The sequence below is a fragment of the Dipodomys spectabilis genome, unplaced genomic scaffold (assembly GCF_019054845.1).
Source record: "Dipodomys spectabilis isolate Male_0828 unplaced genomic scaffold, ASM1905484v1 ptg000009l, whole genome shotgun sequence".
Classification (NCBI taxonomy): Eukaryota; Metazoa; Chordata; class Mammalia; order Rodentia; family Heteromyidae; genus Dipodomys; species Dipodomys spectabilis.
In genome coordinates, this window is record NW_024870686.1 from 9,081,424 (window position 1) to 9,108,706 (window position 27,283).

The 27,283-nt window shown below is 39.5% G+C and overlaps 1 protein-coding gene across 2 annotated transcripts in view; it reads left to right on the plus strand.

Annotated features, from left to right (window-relative positions):
• The window catches only part of Trmt9b (tRNA methyltransferase 9B (putative)), a 40,290-nt gene extending 18,352 nt beyond the window's left edge, over positions 1-21,938 (plus strand). Inside the window, exons 3-5 of one of the 2 annotated variants that reach the window (XM_042699508.1) lie at positions 7,019-7,173; positions 15,890-16,063; positions 20,421-21,938. In XM_042699508.1, coding sequence (XP_042555442.1) covers positions 7,020-7,173; positions 15,890-16,063; positions 20,421-21,442 — 1,350 coding nt within the window. In that variant the 5' untranslated portion in view covers position 7,019 and the 3' untranslated portion in view covers positions 21,443-21,938. Of the gene's footprint in view, positions 1-7,018; positions 7,174-15,889; positions 16,064-20,420 lie in introns of those variants that run through there. The other variant, XM_042699514.1, reaches the window with a different exon arrangement.
• Positions 21,939-27,283: the final 5,345 nt, after the last annotated feature.

Here is a 27,283-nt window from a genome sequence, read left to right on the forward strand (position 1 = left end):
CTTGCATTTCTCTGAGTGCCAACTGGTTATGAAACCAGTGTTCACAATTTATGACTGAAGAGTTGAGGACCAGCTTGCCTAGTAAAATACTGCTGTCTTCAAGAAGGAGTTAAAGAAATAGCCCATTGATACTTTTGCTTACTCAGTTAATCACTGAATAATGCTCGGTCTTCAGCAGTATAATATATATCACGTGCATATGGATCACATAGATAGGTAGATAAGATATATATATAGAGAGAGAGAAAGAGAGAGAGAGAGACATACACAGACAGATTATACATATATCAAATTTCACTACCTATTCTCCAAGGGCTTATACTCTAGTTGAGAGTATACACAGAAGTGGAAGTGCACAATGATATTCGGAGAAATGACCTAAGAGTGCTGGAGATGAGCAATTTTCAATGTATAGAAGCACTGGGAACAGTTATTTCTATCTATAGTTATTCAGGAAGCCTTTTTGGAGGAGGACAATGCAGTGCTAACCTGTGAAGGCCACATAAGATTTTGCTAGAGGACAATAAGAGGACATTGCAGATGACAAAGAACAGATTGCTGCCTTTGCCAAAGAACTAAGGAACTTTGTCCAATATCCACAGGAAAGAAATGAGTAAACATGTTATTCTATTTTCTGTTGCTCTACAAAATACCTGGGGCCAGAGACTGGCACTGGTGGCTCATACCTGAAATCCTAGCTACTTAGGAGGCTAAGATATAAGAATCACAATCTAAAACCAGACCAATAGACAAATTGAAAAGACTCTTTTTTTTTTTCTGTCGGTCATGGAGCTTGAACTCTGGGCCTGGGCGCTTTCCCTGCTCTCTTCAGCTCAAGGTGAGTGTTCTACTGCTTGAGCCACAGCACCACTTCCGGTTTTCTAGTGACTTACTGAAGATAAGAGTCTCACAGAGTTTCCTCCCTGGCTGGCTTTGAACCGTGATCCACAGATCTTAGCCTCCCGAGTAGCTAGGATTACAGGCGTGAGCCACCGGTGTCTGGCAAAGAGACTCAATCTCTCCAGTTAATCACCAAAAAGCCAAAAGTGAGGAATAGCTTTGAGTGAAAAAGCAAGCAAGAATCAAGGCTCTGAGTTCAAGTCCCAGTACACATACACACACACACTCTCTCTCTCTTTCTCTCTCTCTCTCTCTCTCTTCCATGTGATCCTGGTGTTGGTAATTTACAATTGTAATCCTAGCTACTCAAAAGGCTAAGATTCGAGGATCATGGTTCAAAACCAGCCTGGGGAAGGAAAGTCCCTGTTAATCTCCAATTAACCACTCAAAAACCAAAAGCAAAGCTGTGGCTTTAAGTGGTAGAGCACTAGCCTTGAGTAAAAAGAGCTCAGTGGGGGATGAGAAGGTAACTCTGTGGTAGAATGCTTGCCTTGCATGTATGAGGCCCTAGGTCCAATTCCTTAGTACCACATAAGCAGAAAAAGCTGGAAATGGTACTGTAGCTTAAGTGGTAGAGCACTTGCCTTGAACTGAAGAGCTGAGGGACATTGCCCAGGCCCAGAGTTCAGTCCCCATGACCGACAACAAAAAAAAAAGAGAGAGAGAGAGCTCAGGGATAGTGCCCAGGCCCTGAGTTCAAGCCCCATGACTGATTAAAAAACAACACAAAACAAAAAGTACCAGAGGCTAGAAGTGTATAAGGGAGAATTTATTTAGCTGGTATTTTTGGGTTGAGTAGCTGTATTAGTTGGGCCCCTGCTGACAGCCTGCCTGTGAATCACCACATAGCAAACGACCTATGACAGGAGCCTGCACCTGAGGGGAAGACAGTCACAGTCACATGGGAAGGCAGGAAGCCAGAGGAATAGAAGGGTCATGCTTATTCTTTTTATAACAACTCTTGCAAGAACTAACTCACTCAGGAAACCAGCATTTATTCCTCTCAAGGGTGATATCCGTGAACTAACTACCAAGCGAGGTACATAAAGTTCCTGCCTCACCACTTCAATGTTGCTCACCACACTGAGACCAAATTTCCAGCCTATGAGCCTTGGGTGGCACACTCAAACCACATCCACACCAGAGCAGAGATTTCTTTGAGTGTCTCTGAGATTATTACAGTCATGGAGCCCACAGTGCATAAAGCTGGAAAAGTAGACTGGGGTCAAGCTGACCTTTGGAAGAATCTAAGACCTTTGAAGAACCTAAGTTTATCCTTTTTTTTTTTTTTTAAATTTAATTTAATTTTATTTGTGAACATACTGTACAGAGGAGTTACAGTTACATGGGCAGGATAATGCGTACATTTCTTACCAAGCATTGCAGCCTCCTTCTTTTGTTTACCCTTCACATCTCTTCCCAGCCTCCCCCCTCCCCCCCAATCCCAATCCTTCTCCTTCCCCCCCCCCCGCCCCCCCCCCAAGTTTATCCTTTAGGCAACAGAAGACCTGCTAAAACTTTCCTACAGGGAGAGGAACTATTAAAAGTATATTTATGCACTAGCAAGAACTAGAGGTTCTTAGCTGCTGTTAATGGATTTATGGAGGGAAAATGACAAATTATCATCAACAAACCAGGAATGAAGTAAATGCTATATTATTTCTGGGGGACAGAGGCTACCCTTGGGGACAAATCAAAGCCTTCTTGGAGTTCCTTATATCTCTGTGGATCAAATGCAGTGTCTCTCTTCACCTTGATGGACACAGTAGCAAAACTTCCCCTGGGAGCTTTTATAGCTCCTCTGAATATCCTTACTCCTCACACACGTATGTGAGTATGTGTGTACTTCACAAAAATCATTAGGGCATTATAGACCTGGAAAAAGACCTCTTTTTTCATTTTATTTAATTTGTAGGCACGCCATACATTCAAAGTTGCCCGTAAAATTGTAACTGTTGAATGTCTGAATGGTCACAATGTACACCCTTCCTTTCTTCCTTCCTTCCTTCCTTCCTTCCTTTCTTCCTTTCTTTCTTTCCTTCTTTTTTCTTTTTGTTAGACCTGGGGCTTGAACTCAAGGCTTGAGCACTGTCCTTGAGCTTCTTTTTTTGCTCAAGGCTAGCACTCTATTGCTTGGGCCACAGTACCACTTCTGGCTTTTTCTGTTTATGTGGTACTAAGGAATCAAACCCAGCGCTTCATGTATGCTAGGCAAGCACTCTACCACTAAGCCACCTTCCCAGCCTAAACACCCACCTTTCTGTTTTTGACCAGAAGTGTTGCATTAGGAAAAATTGCTCAGGGTGAAGACAGATGGGGATAGGAGGAAGATTTGGGGTGATGAATATGTTCATTGTTTTTATGGAATTGGTGATTTCCTGGGTGTCTACATATGTCCAAACATCTGCACTTCAATTATGAGTAGGTTGTAACATGTTGATCATAATTACACTAAACTGTTGAAAATAGAATTCAAAAAGAACTATTGCTCAATGAGATGGAGTTTGTTGTTTGATTATTCATTTATTGTTCTGTGTCTAAAAGGTGGTATACAAGTATCCTAGCTGCTCATTTTTCTCTCCTTTTCTCTCTCACCCCTGCTGGCTTTGCCCGGTCGCATTCTGTGTACCTGGACTCAGGTCCTTTCCATCTGGTAGGCATGATGCTGCCAACAGTTGGCCTTTACCTCTTTCCAGCTCTGTGTTGCCATGTCTTGTTTATCACACTGAGATGTCTCAGAGGACTCTGCTGAGCTCAACTTCCATCACCTGCCCATCCTTGACAGATGACTGTCCAGCAATGAGGGCTATACCATGCATGAACAGCAAGCTTGAGTCACATGCCCATTTGGGAACCCAAGATGTTGGGGGGACGGTGAGCCTTGAACTGAGCTGTACAAATTAAAACAATACATACATTATCTACCTAGAGCTCGATATGCCTAGATCAACAATTTTTATTGTAAATTCAATCATGTTGCCTTCCCCATGCCCACCAACTTAAAACCACCTTCCCCCAGCACTTAGCATAAAATCCAGACTCGTTTTTCTGATTTTTAATGCATACCTGACATGACTTCTCTCTCTCTTTCGGGTTCCCTATCTCTCTCTCCCTTCCCCCCCCCCCCCACCTTACACATTATTTTTTCTTCTCCCATGACTCACTAGTAAGGCATGCCTGGGCTATCATTCCTCAAGCAAATTTATGCCTTAGTGCATTTAAACTAGCTATTCTCTCTCATTTTTCACATGCCTGGTTTTCTTTCTTTTTCTTTTTCTCTCTTTTTTTCCATTCTTTTCTTTACGATGCTAATGGAGCTAAACCTTGCACTCTTGCTAAGATTTCTTTTTTGCATCTGGCACTCTACCACTTGAACCATGTCTCTTTTCTGATATTTGGATGGATAATTGGTGATGGAATCTCATAGACTTTTCTGCCTGGACTGGCTTTGACCTGCAGTCCTCCTTGGTAGCTTGGATTAGGGACATGAACCACCAATGCCTGGCTTCATGCTTGTGAGCAGAAAGCAAACAGATAATTTAATGTCGTGGGTCTCCCTTTCATGAGCACAGTCTCCCCTGCAAAGTTAGTTGCTTTTTTCTCTGCTTAATTTTGTTTGTATTTACAATTGCTTTGGATTGGTAGCATTTAATTCTTACTTGTTTCAAGGTTACATCTTAAGTGTTATAGACTGCTTGACTAGTAGCAATAAAGGTAAAAATGCTGTATGTCTGCACTCTTGAGCACTAATTAATTGGAGTGTAAAATAATTGTTTCAAAATGTTCTTTTCTGAAAGAAGCAATTTGCCTGCCTCTAGAAGGATGTGGTTTTGAGAAACAGAAAGAGTTCAAGTGAAGAATATGTTAAAGCTAAAAAAAATGCAACTGAGATTCAAGGTTAGAAAATGAAGTATATCATAACTAAGGCCAGTACTGTCAAATGAGTGGATTTCTTAGAGTTGACTGAGTCTGACGCTCTGTCTAATCCACACAGAGCAACAAGCACCCTCTGTCTTTCCCACTTTCATGGTTTTATAGAACAACACAATCTTTCATGCTTTTCTCCCCAATTGCTATTTTCATCTTGCAGCACTATTTTCTCTTGCTTCACCTATATGTGCATGGCCTAAAATGGGCTCCCAAGCACAAACTCCAAGTGACTGCACCCAGCTACCTGCAGTTATCTGTGCTTTAAGTCACTTGGTTGAGATGTTCAAGGTTATAAGGGCTAGCTGTGGACTGGTTCTTTGTTGCCCCAGTTTTCACCCTGGGTTCAATCAGGGTTGCTGGGATGTAAGCAAGGGACCCCAAAGCAGTTCCTTTCAGATAATCAGCAACGAGCAACTCTATTATGTTTCCATCTTTCTAGTCATCTTGTACTTTTCATTTGCATCAACAGGATACTCAGAGAAAATACTCTTTTGTTTTGGAGAGTTTGTTGAGTAGAGATCATTAAAGTAAAAATTTCAAATATGTCTAATGTAGAATAGTATTTTCTGGGAAAGCAAATGGTATTAAAGAAAGAAAAGATTGTCATAGGCCCAATAACTTTTAGGAAAAACAAACTTAGAAAATTAGTTGGTATTGGTGGCTCATACCTATAATTCTATCTACACAGGAGTCTAAGATTTGAGGATCATGGTTCAAAGCTATCCCTGGCAGGAAAGTCCATGAGACTTATTTCCAATTAACTCCCCCCAAAACTGAAAGTAGAACTGTGGCTCAAGTGGTAAAGTGCTAGCCTTGTGCAAATAGTTCAGGGAGAGTACCCAGGCCTTGAGTTCAAACCCCAGAATAGGAAAGAAGGAAGGAAGGAAGAAGAAAAGAAAAGGAGCAGGAAGAAAGGAAAATGAAAAGAAGAGGAAGGGAGAAAGGAAGAAAAGGGAAGGAAAGGAACAGGAAGGAAGGAGAAAATAGATAAACAAGAAGAGTGGTGCATGCCTATAATTCCACTTAGAGACTGGAAGATCAAGAGTCCTTGGATACTACAAGGCCAGCCTAATCTATACAATGACATCAAAAATGTCTCAAAAACAAAGTCATATGAGACTTCTGTAGAATTTCTCAAAACAGTGATATGTTGTGTGCATTTTGGATGTCAAGGGAGAAACACAATATGAGGCTTTGACTGCTGACCTTTTTTAAAAATCCAGAGTATTTTACAAGCCTATACTTTGATAGCAGCCTGGATAATTTCCCTCTCGCCCTGTGTCGCCATTTTGTTAGTAGTAGTCTTATAAGATTAATCAGGCTACTGAACACATAAAGAATTTGTTTCTATAGTACGCATGAAATGTTATAGGAATTTTTTTTTAATTTTTTTCTCCAGTCATGGGGCCAGAACTCTGGGCCTGGGTACTATCCCTCAGCTCAAGGTTAGCGTTCTACCGCTTGAGCCACAGCGCCACTTGTGGCTTTTTCTGCTTATGTGATGCTGAGGAATCAAACCCAGTGCCTCATGCATGCAAGGCAAGCCCTCCTCCACTGAGCCACCTTCCCAGCCCCTGTTGTAGGAAATTTAAACCTACAGAGTTTCAAAAATGTCATACTGCAAGTACAATAAAGTAAAAATGTATTTGTTGTAGGGTTCTCTGAATTATATAGCCCGACTGATTCCTTGGGAAGGATATTTAAAGACTTCAATCTACTGAGATTTTGGCTTAAAAGAAAAGCATGCAGTGTTTGACTATTTAAAATGGACAGCTAACCATATGTCTGCTTTGTAAGTTCCAGTTGAGAGTATCATATAAACTGTTTCAACTTAAGTAGAAATATGTCAGACTGTACCGATCAGATAGAACAGTTTTCTCCAAGGAGAGACATTTGGTAAGAATAATAGCTGTGCTTCCAAAATAAAGAATTGATCTTGTCTAGAAAGTTAAGATGATTTAGGGCTATTCTTAAACCATAATCTTTGCTGAAGATTAGCAGATAACAACTCTATATTTGTAAGTCTTTGGGCAGTCAGTGGGCTAACAGTGAGGTTCTGTTGTGGACTTAAAAAAACACGTAAGAATAACACAAGCTGTAGGGCCAACTTTAAGAAGTCTGTGCCCCCTGCAGCCAGATCTGGTGCATTCTGTGACCTACTTGCCTTGGGTTGGTCTACCTTCCCCAGGATGGATCCTGAAGCTGCTAGGCTGGAGAAGCAGCATGTACATGATGTATATGAGAGCACAGCCCCGTATTTTAGTGATCTGCAGAGCAAAGCCTGGCCACGAGTCCGCCAGTTTCTCCAGGACCAGAAGCCAGGCAGCCTCGTCGCTGACATTGGTAAGCCAAGCTTTTGCCATAGGTGGCAAAAATGAAATGAAATATCCTCTTTCTACATCTCTCTCTTTCTTTCTCTCTCTCTCTCTCAACAAGAAGTCTGAAATTGTGTCCTTAACATTTAGACTATTCACTTTATAAAAGAAATGTATAGCCTCAAATCAGCTGGCCAAGAGCATCCTCACACCTACATTCAGACAGTGAGGATCTCTTCTAGATTTTTGTGCACATCTTCCACCAAAGTTGATCTAACATTGATCAAGTCAGGATAGAAATGATGGTGACACTGATGGTTTTGTACTGGTGGGTCACTTTGAATGGTCCTCATGCAATCTAAATGGGAGCCATAATTTGGGATTGTGGAAGAAGTCCTATATCCTCCTCTTACTAATCCCATGGGTTCCATCCCTTATATATACACATTGCACTATTAGAACATTAACATAATTAGATAAAAAATTTATAATAATTCATTCGTCTGGAGGACTTTAGCTCAGTAGATCTAAGACTCAGATTTAGGGGAAATTTGGATTGCCTTTCAGGCATGCCTACCCTAAAACTGCTTTGCATCAAATTATATTTTGACCGTGCCCATAAGAATCAAAAGTCTGTAGGTGAAAACTAACCTAGTGTGACATCACTCTTAATACTGGTGTGTTTGTAGGGGGAAGAAGAAGGGGAAGAAGAGAAAGAGAGAAAGAGAAAGGTCAAGGGAAGTCCAGAGCTTTGAATTTGTTCGGAATGGTATGAACAGGGAGGAAGTTTGGAGTGATATATGTCACATTGAAATTAGAAGTCTGAGAAATATCTTTATCATGCCAGATTCTAAAAATAAGCTTGGCTTTAGGCTTTGGAGCTGTGGTTTAGTGGCGAAGCACATACTTCAGAGGAGCTGTCAGTTTGGTCCCTATCACCACAAAATTGGGAGGGGGCAGCAGCTGACTTCAAGAAGATGCAGTGAACTCTTTCTTCTCATAACCTATATAAGGCAGCAGTATCTTAAACTAGTAAAGAGAAAAAGAACTCAGTACATAGCTAGGGGATAAAAGCACATAGAATAACAGAGCTAGTTTTTGTCACATCTTACACAGAAATAACTTCCAAACGAAGCAAAGATTGAATTGTAAGAACATGACATTAGTGAAGGACTATGTGAAAATTTGGTCATTTCTAAAACATTCTTAAGAACAAGGGTCTCTTTATTTAGTGCACAAACCCACACAGAGACTCCTAAGAGAATCTAGAACTTATTGTCATCACTCATTGGACCTGTGATTTATAAAATGGTAGTAAACATTGAATTAACAATATATGAGGTAATTATCCTGGTGAGAATTATAGGACAGGTTTCTGTGTTTGGTCATATGTCTTTGTCAACCTATCAATATGTAACCTGTCTCATTGTTCTTCTGTTTAAAGACCTCTTATTTGCTATGTATTGTTGACTGTCAATGTTAAACTCATGGCCAACACACTGTAACTCATGCTAGAACAAAGCTCATCGTTCATGTATTTTGTCCTTAGCAATGCTACAGCCTTTAGTTCAGGTGCTAAAATGCTTAAGGACCATTTTAAAAAGCAAAATCACCATTAAAAATGCAAACAAAAAAAAGAGGGATGGGAAGGTGGCCTAGTGGTAGAGTGCTTGCCTCGCATGCATGAGGCTCTGGGTTCGATTCCTCAGCACCACAGAAGCAGAAAAAAGCTAGAACTAGTGCTGTGGTTCAAGTGGTAGGGTACTAGCCTTGAGCTGAAGAGCTGAGGAACCGCACCCAGGCCCAGAGTTCAGCACCCACGTCCACCACCAACAACAACAACAAAAAAGAGTGACACCAAATATATTGCGGAAAAGAATACTTGTTTTTTTACAGTGTTGACTGAGATTATAACCAACCTAGTTGAGAATAAAAACCTGTATTTTGGGATGCTTACTGGGATTGAAATCCAGGAGACAGTACATTTAAGTAGCTTTGAGAATGTGCTCTGTTCCATAAAACAATGGCTATTTTGATAGCTTAACTACAGTGAGGGTGTTGACTATACTACTTGTTTGTCAGGATTATGACTGATGTTTCAGGGATTTGAAGCAAAGAATTGGGCTCAGTCTCAATCTCTGGGCAGTTTAGAGAGGCAAAAGGGGAGGATATTTCCACAAACTGTTACAAAGGCTGATTAAGTCTCAGTTCCAGAAAACTACAATTGACTCCGCTCACCAAGTCATCATATATTTGGGTTGGTGCTCAGACAATTCAGCTCAAAGTTCATTTGTTGGCCCATGCCTGTAATCCTAGCTACTCAGGAGGTGAGATCAGAAAGCCCGTGAGACTCTTACCTCCAATTAACAACTGGAAAACCAGAAGTGATGCTGTGGTTCAAGTGGTACAGTGTTCGCCTTAAACTGAAGAGCTCAGAGACAGTGCCCAGACCCAGAGTTCAATCCCTGAGACTGACCAAAAAAAAAAAAAAGTTCATCTATGATGAGCCTGACATCTGCCATAAGAAGGTCTCAACTCACTTCATTGCCCAGAAGCAAATGCTTCACTTTGATTATTTTTCTTGACATACATGAGAGCTGAGAAAAGAACGCTACGTGAGGCATCTCAGAATGAGATGCAAATACTGAGACTTGGGTTACTTCGACTTAGGGTTGATAGCAAATACATAATGAGGATAGACTGTATTGATAACTTTGGCTCAATAAAATGGAGAAAGTCTAGCTAAACCTAGCTAAATATATAATGGTACTTAAAAAAAATCAAGATACCAGCAGCCTGTTAAAACATAAATACTATGTGATTCACTTATATGTGAGATCTAAAAAGATTTGAACTCACAGAAGCAGAGAAGTTGCTCCCAGGAATTGGGGCTCAATCTGAGACATGCAGCCCCAGTAGGTCTACTGGGAACTCACCTCTGCCTGGAAGAAATGGTGAATAGGTGAGCAGAAACTTCCAGTGATCTCAAATTCTTCTCCCATTTGTTGTCTTTTTTATTTTTATGTTTTAACCCTTAACAGTGCTGCAGAGACAGCCAGTAGCAGTACCTCAAACCCTCTGGTGTTAGCCCTGCAGGAACAAGTTCTACAACTCCCATGTCTTAGGTGTCAAGGGATCCATGGAACTTGACAACAGCAAACACATTCCAGTTCCCACCACCACCAGCTCCATGGTCTCAGCTTCTGCTGCCAGTTCTGCTGCTTCTCCTGACACTGCCAGCACCTATCAGCTGCTGATGCCAGCTCCTCTGCTCCTGTCTGGGTGCTCTTGCTGCTCCTGCCACCATTGCTGCCCACCCCCTCCCCCTTGCATTACCAGCTCAATGAGGAAAATCAAAAGTAGACAAGAAAACCAGTAGGGAGAAGCCTTATTAGGCCTAATGTGGCAACATCAAAGAGATGTCTTTTGGCTGATCCTCAAAATAAGCAAAACAGCTTGTCTATATAGCTAGAAAGGTGGTATGATGAAGGTCTCTGCACCAATCAGGGTAGTTTATGCAAATGAAGAGTTGTGTTGCCACCAATCAGAGCACACTCCCTTACATCAGTAGATATGTCAATATATAAATGAGGACTGTGTTTGCATCAGTCACTGGCCTTCTGCTGTGCCATCAGAGGAAATGCCTTCCCTATGACCTGGATTTAAGTGGTCTCAGTCTCCTAAACTTCACTGAAGCTTGTGCTGGCAAAAAGAACAGTGTAAGCTGTTTGCTGGGGCAGCACCTTCAGCAGCCAGCTGAAGTTGTATTTCTGTAGCAAGCTGTGGTTGTTGTTTAGTGTCCTCAAGGTGTTCAAGCAGCCTGTACTAGAGTGAGGACAGTCCAGCCGCCTATCTGACAGTCCTTTGATCAAAGCCCTTAGGGCCTCTAGGAAGAATCTAACTAGGTGTCAATCAGGGAGTCAGATCTTCCCTCAGCTCCTATATCTCATTATATCCAAAGGGTGTAATAGGCCGAGTGCTGGTCTCACACCTGTTATCCTAGCTACTTAGAAGGCTGAGACTGAGGATCTGACTGAAAGCCAGCCCAAGCAGGAAAGTCTGTGAGATTCTTTTCTCTAAATAACCACCAAAAAAGCTGGAAGAACTGCAGTGGCTCAAGAGATAGAGCACTAACCTTGCACCAGAAAGCTACGGGACACCACCCAGGCCCTGAGTTCAAGCCCCAGTACTGAACAACAACAGTAACAACAACAAAATAATCAAAGATTGCAGTATAGATTTACCATTAATACTAGAAGCAACTCAACAGTATTTAAAAATAATCTAACAATGCTTGACTCCTGCCCAAGGCAGGATACTTTTTTAAAAATAAGATTAAAATTTAAAAATAAATGAAAAGGAAAGAAGTCCAAAAGAATGGGTAGAGAAAAAGATACATTAGTAATATTGTAACTAGACTATTTCCACTACCATGTGACAAAACCAATAAATAGAGACAGATTTATTAGAAAGGGAAGAAGTTTATTGGCAACATGCCAGCAAGTTGGAAAATGGGAACTTTTGTCCCAAAAAAGGTCATCTCTCTAGGGGTTGCAGGCACCGTATTTTATAAGGACTTTAGAGAAAGCATATGAGGTAGGAGGATGCTGGGGAAGTTTTAATGTTCCAGTGGTCTGCTTTTAACTGGGTGACATCTGTAGGCCACTGGATATTGGGCTAAAGAAAACTTCCGTTAGAAACTGATCTTTTCGGTTCCTTTTCCCAAGAGTAGCTAACACTATAGGTAATTGAGGTACAAAAGGTGTCGTTTTCAGGGAGAACAGAATAAGATAGTTAAAACGCTTTTTTCCAGTCTAGAACAAGAGGAAAAAGAGAAAAAAACATCTTTTCTCCCTAGAGGACATTTGTTGGAGAGTAGTTGTTTTGCTTTTCTAAACTGGTCAGTTAAGTCCAGTATGATATCTCCCTGAGGAAATGTTTCTAGGTGGCCTGCTTAGTTAAAATCACAGTTGTACTTTTCATTTGACTGCTTAGCAGTTTATAATGAATTATGGCTAACTACTAATAAAACATGCTAGTGATTAAAAAATATCAAGAAGTAACCAAGTTCTAGTTACCCAGACAGGACTTCTCTAGGCAGTTTTACTAATTTAGTAAGGAAACTTACAATTGTCTGAAATGCTATCATATCATATCAGTCATGCTCCAACCATGCTTATTTGCCGAGGTATGTGATAATGGCTTTAGGATGGAAACCAAGCCTTAAGAGGGACTAAGGGAACAGGAAAAGTAGCAGGAAAAAAAAAAAAAGAACTACAGTGATTCAAAGAAGAAAAATGATGTTAACAGTGACCTGTACAATTACAACAGCACCTTTACCTGAAATGGGATTGTCAATTTTAAATCCATTAGGTGTCACAGGGAGGGCATTGGATGCTTTGAAGCCTTTCTTTGGAATCAGTTTAGAAATTAGGAGAATGTACAGACCTAGAATGTTATTTGCTAAGATTCTTTATGCATCTGATCCCAGACAGAATGTTCAGTTGTGCTGAAAACGTTATCTTTGTGTACATAATACAACAAATTAATTTCTCAATAACTAAGATTCCACTTTTTAAGGCTCAGTGTGTTTGTTTTCAGTGTGTATTTTTAACTGGCTAAATCATTTGGTAGTGATCATTCCTTCAATGCGGAAATAAAATTAGAACACCCACTAGAGGGGGAGAGGAGGAAGGCAGAGAGCAAGCCTCATGTCTGCAGACTAAAATATATTTCCTCATCTTTGTAGTCAAGAAATGTATATAAAATATATAACATTTATCCTTCCCCATAGAAACAGGGAATGCTCTTTCAAGAAAGGTTTTATCTTAGCAAAGCTCTCCTAATTTTGAAAACGCAGTTCCAGGCTCCGGTGGCTCACACCTGTAATCCTGGCTGAGATCTGAGGATCCCGGTTCAAAGCCAACCCTGGAAGAAAAGTCTCTGTGAGACTCTTATCTCCAATTAACCACCCCAAAACTGGAAGTGGCACTGTGGCTCAAGTGGTAGATTGCTTGCTTTGAGCTGAAGAGCTCAGGGACAGTGCTCAGGCCCAGAGTTCCAGCCCCATGACCGACCCCCACCCCCAAATGCAGCTGTTTCTACAGACTTTGGGGAGAACATTCATATTAGTGACTTGCACCATAAACTCTTCATCGTCTCAGCTGGCATTTTGGTTTTGTGTCTCATAATTCTGAAAAACACCTATTAAGAATGAGTGGCTAAAGGCTGTCATATGTCTTTTAGAAGCAAACAATTGCCTTTGGATATTGGTAATATTTTTCTCAGAAAAATCTATAGGTTAGTCATGCCAGTAAATACAGATATCAGAGCTCATGACTTTTTTTTAGTGCTAATGACTTTTAAACATTGTAGAAGTGAATCAGATTCCATATCTATCATAGAATATATGTATCTATGCATATATATATTCTTTTGAGAGAGGTATCAACATGGTGCCAAGGCTAGTCTTAAATTCATGGGCTCAAGTGAACTTTCTGCTTCAGCCTCTAAGTAGTTGTGACTCCAGGAACATGCCATCACACATGGTATTATGATGATGATGATAGATAAATAGATAGATAGATAGACAGACAGACAGAAAGACATAGATAGGGATGCTAGATGTTTCAAAATGGTTATTTATCAGGTTACGAACTCTTTAGCACACTTTTAGTTATATCTATTGATTTAAATCTTTGGGTTGTACAAATCCTGAATGATTTGCTCTTTGCCACTAGACAACAATGTCAAAAATAGGTTTTTTTTGTCAGTTGTAAGGCTTGAAAAAAAAGTCTTTTTGTTAAGTTCTTCATTAGAACAGAGTCAGTAGATGTCATTTACAATTTAGCACTCACAGTAGATAAGGTTAAAAGATGTGAGATTTTGTATTTTCATTCACATTCAAGTTTTTTTAAAAACTTAAAAGCCATCAACTTTTAGGACAAACACAAGATTTTATTGCACAAATTAGTTATAGTATTGGAATGTCATTGGCAGAAGTTTGTCAGCAAGTGGTCAGAACCTTTGAAGATGTCAGGAGAGCAGCAGGCTTAACACACAGTCATACACAAGGAAATACATCTGTGACAGCAAAGTGGTCACATGTCTGTGCCTCGTTCCAGGTCATTCTTCTCAGTGCACTAGCTAGTGTGTTTTAGTTGTGCAAGTATACGAGGATTCACTACATAATCTCAGGCAGGAGTTGTAACTCAAATGGAAGGGTCCTGGTTCAAACCCCAGCACTGAAACAGACTATATCACATTCTTTCTTTTTCTCATTCTCTGTTCCCTTATATACAAAAGTATATAGAATTTTCTGAAAGCCTTTCCTCTGCTTTTGGGAATACCTTCACAGTTGTATACTGTCTTGGTTATTTAATATAAGACTTATATTGATTGTTGTAAGACAAAACTATTTTCTGTCTTCCATTAAGAATAACATGTTCTAACATTGAGATACCACCTCACCCCAGCTAGAATGGCAAAAATCAAGAACTCTAATAACAACAGATGCTGGAGAGGATGTGGACAGAAGGGAACCTTATTGCATTGTTGGTGGGAGTGTAAACTTGTTCAACCACTTTGGAAAGTAGTATGGAGGTTCCTCAAAAGACTCCACATAGAGCTCCCCTATGACCCAGCAATCCTACTTTTGGGCATTTACCCAAATGTTTACAAACAAGACCACACTAAAGCTACCAGCACGACTATGTTTATTGCAGCATTATTTACCATAGTTAAGATATGGAACCAACCCAGATGCCCTTCAGTAGATGAATGGATCAAGAAAATGTGGTATATATACACAATGGAATTCTATGCCTCCATCAGAAAGAATGACATTGCCCCATTTGTTAGGAAATGGAAAGACTTGGAAAAAATCATGTTAAGTGAAGTAAGCCAGGCCCAAAGAAACATAGGTCCCATGTTTTCCCTTATTTGCAATATCTAGTATATATATGAGTCAACCAGAAAAGGTCAGATAAGGTGATGTTAGGAAAATGAACCTTAAGATATGTATTTAAATGTTTTTTTTCTTTCATGCATTTGTTTCTAAAGCATTTATAAGATTATTTCTTTGTTGCTTTGTATGTCCCTCCCCCACAATATAATCCCTGCTTTCACTGTATTTGATGTCGGTATAATTTGTGGAGGAGATGGGGAAAAACAAGTCGTTTAAATAAGGATACAGGCAGACCCGTTGCAACAATGAGAAGTACAAGTTGTCATGTCGAAAACGAACTTTACAACTTTGGTGGCGGGGGGGGGGGGGGGGGGGGGGGGGGGAGGCGGGGGGGGAGGAATAGGTGGGGGGGGCAGGGGGAGGCTGGGAAGGGATGGGAAGGGTAAACAAAGGAGGAGGCTACAATGCTTGATAAGAAATGTACTCACTATCTTGCCCATGTAATTGTAACCCCTCTATACAGTATTTTCACAATAAAAAAAATAAAGGAACTTTAAAAAAAAAGAATAACATGTTCTAGATTCTGAAATGCTTGCTACTCAGGAGACTGAGATCTGCAGATCATAGATCAAAGCCAGCCTGGGCAAAAAAGACTGAGACTCTTATCTCCAATAAACCACCAAAAAGCTGAAAAGGGAGCTGTGGCTCAAATAGTAGACTGATAGCCTTTAGCAAAAAAAGCTCAGGGGCAGTGCCCAGGCCCTGATTTCAAGCCCCAGGACTTGGCAAAAATAAAAATAATAAAGAATAACATGTAACACAGGTTTTTCTCTTATAGGCTGTGGAACTGGAAAATATCTTAAAGTAAACAGCCAGATACATATCCTGGGCTGTGACTACTGTAAGCCCTTGGTAGAGATTGCCCGGAATGGAGGAAGTGAAGTCATGGTATGTGACAACCTTAATCTCCCCTTTAGGGACCAGGGCTTCGATGCTGTCATCTCCATAGGAGGTAAGACAGTTAGTCACACATTCACACTTTAATACGAGAATAACTTACATGGTTCAAGCCACTCTCATAATTCAACATCCATTCTGTTGTAAACAGGTCTATGTGATTTGTTTTATCTAATACTAGAAAAAGAAAATACTTCAGCTGTTTGAGTTACTTGACTAATCTCAAATGCTCTTTTGATGTAAATAATTGTTTAATTTATTTAAGCCTTCAAACTGTTATTGTATTCTTTTTGATGATTCATTCCTATTCCTTTTATTTATAAGGGGGAAAACGGTGCTAGAGTAATCTTACTCACTGAAGATAGTGCTTGGTTAGACTAAATAAATCTGATTCTTTCAACATGAAGGTTTTAGGTGTTATATTAACTTTTCTAGGACACTATCGTACCCTATACTAACAGAGAATTTGAGAAGTAATGAACTTGTCACCTGGATCAGTGTGCCGCTCACTGGCACTCAAGTTCCTGGAACACTTCGGATCACACCTAGTTTTAGAGTGCAGTGTGGGTTTTTGGTTTTCTGTTTGTTTTTATGTATACTGTTCTTAGGGCTTAAACTCAAGGCCTGGGAACTGTTCCTGAGCTTTTGTGTTTAAGGCTAGTGTGCTACCACTTGGAGCCACAGCTCTATTTCTGACTTTGTGGTAATTATTTGAAGCTATGAGTCTCATGGACTTTCCTGCCTGGCTGGCCTTGAGCCACAATCCTCAGGTATCAGTCTCCTGAGTAGCTAGGATTACAGGTGTGAGCCACCAGTTCCTGACAAGAGTGTTTTGTTCTTATAATGCTGTTCTGCCCTTTTTTGTCCGAGACTGTTCATGAGTATAAGAAATGTGTTCATCATATTTCTCAAAAAAAGTATGCCTGGAAAACACACATGTATCCCCCTAAAAATCCATGCACCTATGGCTTATTTTACCCAATATATGTATTCTAGATACCTATTATGTTAGTCTTATTTAAGTTAGGTAGGAAATTTGTATTTAAGGGAATCCTAAATTTTGCAAAGCAAATTACTTTAAGAAGCTACTCTGAGTATACAAAGCTTTACCAAAGCAAAGTTATCTTACATAAAACTATTATTCATATATAATATGAGTTGTTTTTTGTGAAATAGATGAGAGAACATTTTTTTCAATGAGATGGGAATTATATATTTGCCTTCTGAAGAGGTGCAAGCCTGGATGCCATAACCTTGAATTGGTTAGGACTGGCAAGAACTGGTGTTCATGGAAACCTGCCTTATGACATCTTAGTTCTGTGCACTTTAAACTAGGACATCTGTTTTCATTGTAAGCATGGTAAGAGGCATTCTTAATCTCTTCAGGCCGCTATAACAAAAATCTCAGACTGGGGGAATTGGGCAGTAGACATTTATTTCTCATGGTTCTAGAGGCTGGAAAGTCTAAGATTGAGTTTATCAACAGGGTGAGATGCTTGAGAAGGCTTGCAGACATCTGCTACTTTCTCCCCTGTTGCTGTGTCTTTGTGCAGTAGCAAATCTGTTCCTGCTTCCTAAAATCATTACCCACCTTGTTTGGGGATAAGGCTTGGGTCTATATTTTAGGGGCACTCAACCATAACAAAGAAGGGTCGTTGTTGAACTAGACAACATTACATAGTGCTTTCAGTCTCCATTGAAAGATATTTGGATTTGCTTATCCCACCTAAAGAAGTTGAAATCTGGTAAAGTCAGAAAAGTATATAACTAGAGTCAGACCTGGGGTTGTGTGCGTATAGTCCTTAGATTTTGAAGAAAGGTAGGAATATAAGTCTAATGTGCAGGAAACAGGCAAGATGGTTGAGAGTTCAAGACTAGTTTGGACTGCATAACATTGTCTCTGTCTCAGATGAAGAAATGGGGAAAAGGAGGAAGGAGAGAAGGAGAAGGAAGAAGAGGAGGAGGAAGAGAACAAGGAGGAGGAGGAAGAGGAGAAGGACAAAGAGAAGGAGAAGGAGAAGAAGGAGGAGGAGGAGGAGGAGGAGGAGGAGGAGGAGGAGGAGGAGGAGGAGAAGAAGAAGAAGAAGAAGAAGGAGAGAGGAGGAGGAGGAGGAGATGGAGGAGGAGGGATGGAGGAGGAGGAGGAGGAGGAGGGATGGAGGAGGAGGAGGAGAAAAAGAAAGATGTTGTTCTAGAGTGGTTTAAGAACAAGTTAATGACCCTCAAAGCACTTGGTAATAGAACATCAGTATTGTGTTGGTTCTGTCTCAATCCTCACTTCATGCCTAATCTAGATCAGCGACCGATGCATGAATTCTATGAACGGGGGTTGCAATCTTCCTAGGAAGATGGAGTGATTGGTCAAAGATCACAAGGTTAATTCCTGATAAATCAGAGGTTAAATATGCCAGTGGTGGCTTGTTCTTCAATCCCTGCTTACCTTCCTGTCTCTAGCTTTCCCACACTGCTGCATAATAAAGATAGCATGGTTTGTACAATGTTGATAGGAATGCAAACCTAATATATAGTAATGTAAAGCGTTCCTGTTGAATTCTCTTCTTCACTTATTCTTAAACAGCCAGATTTGCTCAGTTTTGCTTGGGACCAGTTTCTTCCCTGAAATATGTAGTAGCCTCTGTTTGGACAAACAATTTCATGTTTTCTCTTGACACAGTACTGGAATTAAACTTCTGGGAACTAAAAGACTAGCCATTTCTATACACTGTTGGATTAATAATATATCCAACAAGGCAGGGGATGTAGATCAGTAGTAGAGCATTTGCTTAGCAGGCACAAGACCCTAGGTTTGATTCCCAGATCAATAAATCAATAAAATTATATAAATATATATCATATAGTATTATATATGTTTAATTATATACATACCTAAAAACACACAACTATAAAAGCAGTCTTACTTGAATCTCACTGCAACTTTATAGACATTTGAAGTAAAATGATGACCTATAAATATATATTTTTTTAATATACACAATTACAGATGGGCACTGGTGGCTCAGATCTGTAATCTTCGTTGTGCAAGGGACTGAGATCTTAGAATCCTGGTTCAAGAAAAGTCCTTGAGACTCTTATCCAATTAACCATAAAAAGAAAAGCCTGAAGTAAAGCTCAAGTGGTAGAGCACTAGTCTTAAGCAAAAAAGCTGAAGGACAGCACCTTCATCTTTAGTTCAAGTCCCAGGACCAGCACATACATGCGCGCACGCACACACACACACACACACACACACACACAGACCACAATTATATTAACATTTAAACACATCATCATTTGAACTTCTACAGACTCATTCTTTAATTATCTAATCAGAAAAAAAAAACATTTTTAACATTACCTCTACTTCTATTTGCTTTATTAACACTAATGATTGGTGGTGTTCATCTTTAGTTTCTATAAAAAGCACCAATTATGCCAGGCATTAATGGCTCAGGCTTACAATCCTAGCTTCTAGGTACTCAGAAGGCTGAGATCTGAGGATCTTGGTTTGAAGCCAGCCTGGGCAGAAAAGTCCTGTGAGACTCTTATCTCCAATTTGCCACTCAAAAACTGTAAGTAGAGCTGTAGCTCAAACTCATAGGGTACTAACCTTGAGCAAAAGAGCTTATAAACAGTATCCAGGCCCTGAGCTCAAGTCCTATAACTGCCCAAACAAACCCACCAATTGGTGGGTTTTATATTAGCATAATTTAATTATACATAAGGATTTCATTGTGTTATTTACATATGTGTGCATAAACTGAATTCTTTCATAAAATCCTACTGGGAAACACATACTGACCTTAGTCAGTATGTTTTAAGTTTTAGTGACTCATGCTTGTCTTCCTTTTGCTTAACAGGATTCACAGGAGTTTGGAATGGGGCAAGCCCTCACAGATTACTTATTCTAGGTTTCTTACTATAACCAAGAAAGTTAAAATTTATACAACTTAAATAATTTATCCAAGATCAGCTGTCTAATAAGTAAGGAAAATGAAGCCAAAAAATCGTATTCTTTCCTAAAAGTCGACCTATGTTGTTCCTCCCACCTGCCTGGCAGTATAGAAGGAGGTTTTGCTCTGTCAAAATTTCATCATTGTTGGGCTGGGAAAGTAGCTCAGTGGTAGAGTGCTAACCTAGCATGAAGCCCTAGGATCAATTCCTCAGCACCACACAAGCAGAAAAGGCTGGAAGTGGTGCTGTGGTTCAAATGGTAGAGTGCTAGCTTTGAGCTGAAGAGCTGAGGTACAGCACCCAGGCCCAGAGTTCAGGCCCCACAATGGACAAAATAAATAAATAAAATGAAATAAAATTCATCATTGATCCATGAAACACTAGTATATAAATGTGTGTGTTTCTGTGTGTGTATTCACATTAAGATCTAGTTTCTTTCTTTCTTTCTTTCTTTTTTGCAGTCATACATCATTTTTCCACAAAACAAAGAAGAATCAGAGCAATCAAAGAAATGGCCAGGGTCTTAGTCCCAGGAGGTCAGCTGATGATTTATGTCTGGGCAATGGAACAAAAGAATCGCCACTTTGAAAAGCAAGACGTGCTTGTTCCATGGAATAGGGCCTTCTGTTCCCGGCTCTTCTCAGAATCCAGACCGTCTGGGAAAAATCAGCAGTGTGGACATCCAGAAAGCAGCCAGGCCTGCCATCCTGAGGGTACATGTTCTGTTTGTTTCAAGGAGCGCTGTGACTCCAAACGATCCCACAGCATGGACTATGGGTCTGTCATCTCCAGAGCCTGCTGTGGAAATACATCAAAGGAAGGGGAGCAGGAAAATGGCTTCTATAACACATTAGGAAAGTCTTTCCGTTCCTGGTTTTTCTCCAGGTCTTTGGATGAATCGACTCTGAGGAAGCAGGTTGAAAGAGGGAGACCATTGAGAACAGCAGATGGCTGGACCAGGAATACTATATCTATCCAGCCTTCTAGACACTCAAGTTTAGATTTGGATCCCCGAGAGCCATTTCCAGCCAAAGGGCCAAACTTGGATGAGGAAGTATTTGTGGAGAATTCTTCTCAAAAACTGTTGGCGTGGCCGAGAACACCAAGCACTCCGATGCACTTCCAGGGAGACCGTGGAGGAGAAAGTAAGCGAAATGGAGGGGGGGATTTTCTAACCAACACTTACAGTGAGAATTGTATGGATGCAGGGAACTTAGAAGAAAGTGTCCCTTCTGCCAGTCAAATATTGAAAAGGATTTCTGCAGTCAGCTCCACAGATTCCAACCCAGATGGCCCAGTACCCGTTGATGAACAGCCTGACCTGCTGGATTCCAAGGCCTTTATGCGCTACTACCATGTGTTTCGAGAGGGTGAGCTTTCTGACCTGCTGCTGAAGAACGCAAGGGAGCTCAGTATTCTGAGCTCTGGGAATGATCATGGCAACTGGTGTATCATCGCAGAGAAAAAGGAAAGTTGTGATTAAATGGACCATTTCGGGCAACTTTTTCAAAAGATCAACCATGAGCTTCCCTGTAGCATTGGTATGGTTACCTGAATTTTATAATAGTTAAATCCCTGTATAGCACATAAAGCATTTAGTGCAAGATATTGTCAATACAAAGATCTGAAAAGGCAATAGAAAATACCCTTCAGTAATTTAAGTTTTATTCCCAGCCCCAAGGATGAAACTCTTATAAGAATACATATATATACATATATATATAGTTTTTTCAGTATTATACTTTAATCCTTTAGGATTCTGCTGTTAATAGACCTTTCAAGTAGTATTTTTATATAAAGTAAAAGGGTAATGTTCTACATCTACATGCGAGAAAACAAGGAAACATATCCTGATGCTCAGATGTATAAAATGTTGGATCACATGATGGCCTATTTCATCATGAAGCTTCTACTTAAGTCTTCCAACAAATGGAAGACAACGGAGAGATACAGAAAGTGTTATGGCACTTGCCAAAATTCCAAATCAACTTCCTTCATGCTGAGTTCTGCATGAGTTATACCCAGTGTTGCTCAAGAGATTTTTAAAGGAACTATTAGCAGGATCTGGTGGTGTAACTCAGAGGCAGAGCACATGCTTAGCATGCTTAAGGCCTAGACTTTGATTCCCCAGCACCACTAGTTACTTAGAATAAAAACACCATATAGCAGGTAGAGAGCGCAGTCCACGGGTATGGGAAGTTATTGTTAGTATTCTGGTGGCATTTTTCAAACATCTGAGGAAAAAAAGAGAGTGGCCAGTTAAGGTAACATCAAGATTAAATACGATCATCTAGAATTGTGCTTTTCATATGAATTGAAAGAATATGTTGAAGAGTCTAATTGGAGCACTGTTTTCTTTTGCTCTGGGGATTAATATGTTGGCAAAATGCCAGGTAGATATTTGTTGGAGATATATGAGTGAGATTTCTTGTTTTAAAATTCATTTTAAAACTAGTATCTAGGCATTACTTTTCTGTGTACAAAATTAACTGCTATCACTTTATAGAGAAATGAAGAGCTTAGGCATTGTGTAATTACTGTATTTCAATTTACTCATGCATCTGCTTAAATCTATAGCTTGAATCCTAAGACATAAATTAAGCTAAAATGAGAGATTTAAGAAGATAAATGAGTTGACTAAGAATATGGTCCAAGACAGTTCCTTAATGAGTAGAATTTTTTTTTTAAAGACTTTAGTTTATGGACCCCTGCAATCCAAAAAGAAGCCTGATTTTTGTTTTGTTTTTCAACAACACAACAAAAATAATGGAGTAATGGATATTAAAAGGGGGGTACTCGTTTCTTCATTGATTGTACTGTGTACTTAAATTCATGGTGTTGTTTTGAAGAACTTGAAGTCTTCTATATCAAAGTATAACTGGAAAATGCTGGCATTTAAAACTCATTTGGCTTCGACCTAAGATTGGGTCATTCCTGGTTTGGTAGACCAAGTTGTCTGGTGGAAATGTTACATTAAGATTTGTGTTGTTCAATGCACATTTTGCATTAGAGAAACAATGGAAACACAAGTAAACCTAGAGTTTAAAATAAATTTTAATTTAGTTTGTCATCGATTTATCAAATTAGGACATTAAGTCATGAGTGTAAGTGGTTTTTGTCCTTGTGGAAAAAAATCTCTAATGGCCTTTTTTTATTATGGATAGACTGCTTTACTTCTCTCTGAAATTTATTCTCACTCTTTAATTCTAGGCTTTCTGCTAGAATTATGTGCTTGAGGTCATCTGTGCCTGATAGTAGCCTACAATGTAAAGGTCATGACATGGAATTCAGTTCATAAGTCATGCCAGAATAGTTCTGGAGCTCGTCTGTATGAGCAACACACACACACACACACACAGCCCACTTTGTAAAAGACGTGGGAGATAGTTTCATGTAATTTTGACAGAGCTGTAACTAAAATACCACTAGTAATAGCAGTCTTTTGATCTTTAAGTGTACAGCATAAAATTATATACATTAGATCTTATTTTGTATAACAAACATTAAACCCTATGGTCACTATCCTCTGAGGGATAGCCTTGTGAAAAGCACTCTTTCATTTAACTTTTGCCTTTGGATTAAAAACAAAGCCTTTGAACAGCTGAACTAATGTAGACATCTTGATCACTTAAAAAGCTTACTCATTTTTAGAGTTGTCCTCAAAGGAAAATGTAAGTCATAAATGAGTATATATATAGACAATTTATTTGTGAAGGTTCCATTAGTCTTAATTGGCTTGTTTACAGATTTTACTGATCTATTGGAAGTAATTTAAATTTTACTTCATTGTTAATATGGTGTTAAATAGCATCTTTGTAGTTCCTTCTTTTAGATTGGAATCAACAGTGAGTCCTACAGTCTGATGTGGAAGGCAAAGGGAAAGGTTTGGGGGATTATTGGAGAATCCTCAAAAACATTTGCTGATATCTCAATGTTTCACTGGCTTATATGAAGAACAATTTGGGGAGAAATGCACTACCATGGGCAAAGAGTCTTTTATCTATAGCCCCAGCTACTCAGGTGGCAGAGACAGGAAGATTACAGGCCAAGGCTGAGAAAAAAAAAAAAAAATGTGAGCTACTATCTGGGGGCAGGGGGTAGGGGAGGGAAGCTAAACTAAAAGGGCTGGGCTTCCTGCAAGTGGTAGAGTGCTTATCCAACAGGCACAAGCTCCTTAGTTCAATCCCTAACACACACAAAACAAAACCAACCCACCAGCCAACAAACAAAAAACAGGACAAAGAATGCAATCAAAACATACTAAAAATGTACTAAAAGCCCAATGATAGGTTCACCTTCAGTATCAGCAATGATGAAATACATCAGCACATCATAGGACTTAACAAACTAGTTGCTGAAGTACCTTAGAATATTATATTGAGACTGCCATATTGGTTGCCCCTCCTTTTACATCACCCATTCCTGTGAGCTGCAGTATAGCATTCATTCTTGTTTCTAGCTCATCTTTATGTATCTTCCGAATTCTAGATGCCAAGAATCCCTGTGTATTTTAACTGACCTTCAATTGAACTGGTGAAAATTGGAGGTAAAGACAGAAAATAACCCAGATATAAATCAGCCAGGAATGTTCATGCATTTGCAAGTTATTGGTTATAAAAGAATTAGCACCGGACGATTCTTTTTAAATATATGGATTGAGAGAATAGTAAGTTTAGCTGAGTAGTTGACCTGGGTAGAAGAGGATACTCCTTAAAACTGAGTTGTGGAGCTGGGCTCGGGTGGCTCACATTTATAATCCTAGCTACTCAGGAGACTGGGATTTGAAAATCACAAATCAAAGCCAGCCCAGGCAGAAAAGTCCATGAAACTCTTATCTCCAATTAACCAACAAAAAAAAACAGGAAGTAGAGCTGTGGGTCAAGTGATAAGGTGATAGCCTTGAGCAAAAATAACTCAGGGTCAGCTCCCAGGCCCTGAGTTCATGCTCTAGAACTGGCATACAAAAAATAAATTTTCTAATAACTGTGAGCACCAGTTGGGGAAGAAGGTTAAAATAGAGTCCAACCACAGCTATGAAACTGCAGCTTAGAAAATAAATGAACACAAACTTTGCCTTTCATTTTTCTACTATATAAAATCCAACATTTATTATTTTATTTGTAATCCTTCACACAGCTCTCAGAGAGAAATATACTTGTGTTCCCATTCTGCTGATGAGGAAAATCGAGGTAGAAATAAATTGCCTTAGTAGGCATCACACATTAGTCAGAGGCAGAGCTGAGATTCAGACAAGCCTGAGTCTATAACCATAATACCATACTTTTTCCCCCGCTGTGACCCTGTCACTGTGCTTAGCAGGTTTTAAGATTCTTTCAAGGTTTGGTCTGGTTGTTCCTTTTGCACAGATTAAGTAAAAATCACACAGTGAGACAATAATTAGATAGTAGTCCCTTGCCTATTTCCCCTACCTTTTTTTATTTTTTATATCTATAAATCTATCTCGATTTGATTTGAATACAAAGGAGCTGTTAGAGGCAAATACCCTATAATCACTTTTCTTCAACGCTTTAATCCTTTTAAAATTTGTGTAGCTGTTTTCTCATTTTGTAACTGAGAGAATTAAACACTATTCAAATAGTTCATTCTATTTGTCCATAGAGCCCTGTGGTGTGCTAGATACAGAAGACAGAAGACCATGAATTGTCTGAAGTCTTCACTGTACACTGAATACTAGAATTAAATGACATATCAGTTTGGGGTATTTTTCATATTGGTTATATGCCTGTTACCCTATCATATTGTTGAGTTTGAGAAATCCAATATATAAAATACCCTGTAAGAGTAACAGTGCATATTCACATATTCATGGTCTGTCTTAAGCAAATCTAATTTTTTGGAGGGGAGGGGTCAGTCATGAGGCTTGAACTCTCGGCTTGGGCTCTGTCCCTGCACTCTTCAGCTCACGGCGAGTACTCTACTGCTTGAGCCACAGCGCCACTTCCAATTTTCTAGTGGTTTATTGGAGATAAGAGTCGCACAGACTTCCCTACCTGGGCTGGCTTTGAACCGCAATCCTCAGATCTCAGCCTCCTGAGTAGCTAGGATTACAGGCATGAACCACTGACACCCAGTGCAAATCTAGGTTTCACCGAACTTGTCCTAGACATATTGGCATCCTCTAGTACAAGTGCTCTGTAGAATTTCAGAAAATAATGTGTACTGCCCTATCAAGTGAATGGCATTCACACCCTTCATAAATAGACACATTTCCCTCAGCCTCATTTCCTGAGATTGCATCAGTGTTTCCTGTTCTGCAATCTGCTATTTTAAACAGTGTTATTAGAACTTATATAATGTCAAGTAATTAACCCACCTCATGGATATATACTTGGATATAAAAATGCCATGTGTATAAGCCTTTTCCATAGAAGGCTTATTATATTCATATAAGCCTATTCCATCCAATGACAGTCTCAGGAAGACCATCAGTGGACCCCGAAATAGAACGCTCCCTTCTTTCTAGTCCTGACTTACAGCAGAATTATGATTGCTGCTTTGAAAGTACAATAAACTCAATATCTGTAGCCCATGTTACTTGAGAATGTTTAAAAGAACTCTCACCAGCCTAGGGTTGAAATGACAATACAGAAAATGCATTTGGCATGAGAACTAGACAAAAACATAAGAAAACTAATCAAAGAGGAAATACTGTAAGTTGTCTTTTTTTTTAATTAATCAGGGCACCCATAGTTGGGGACTCACTAATAGGACTATGAATCATTTTGGTTGTAGTCGATGTTCTCATTTCTTGATGATGGTCTTTTGAAATTGATATTACATGGATAATGAATTGCTTTATCTGGAAGAAATCAGAACTCTAATGGCATCTCTCTGGCCAATCTGAGGGACCACTATGAGAGCCAAGTGGCCAATTGGATTCTCAGCTGGAAAAATAAGTACATACTTGATCTTTCTTTCAATTAGAGCTGGGGAGATCGATCTAAGTCCAGCCTAATCAACTAATTCACATGAAACAATATATTTTCTCCACATGGGATATCTACTGTCTATAGATATTACCATAATATAAAAGGAAGATATTGAAGTTCATCTGTCCCCAGTGTAACTGAATGATGAATTGACTGAACAAACTGAAATTAATTTATGTTCACTCAGGAGGGAGTCTAAATGAAGGATAAGCCTTTTTAAATATGAGTTTTATGTCACTTCCACTTTGATTTCTATTAATGTATAGAGTAGCACTCGATTAGTAAAGACTTGTGGTTCTACTCTGCTTATTTCTACAAAATACTGGCAGAACTTAATATCCACAGGAGTGGAATTTGTGAGACATTCTGAATAT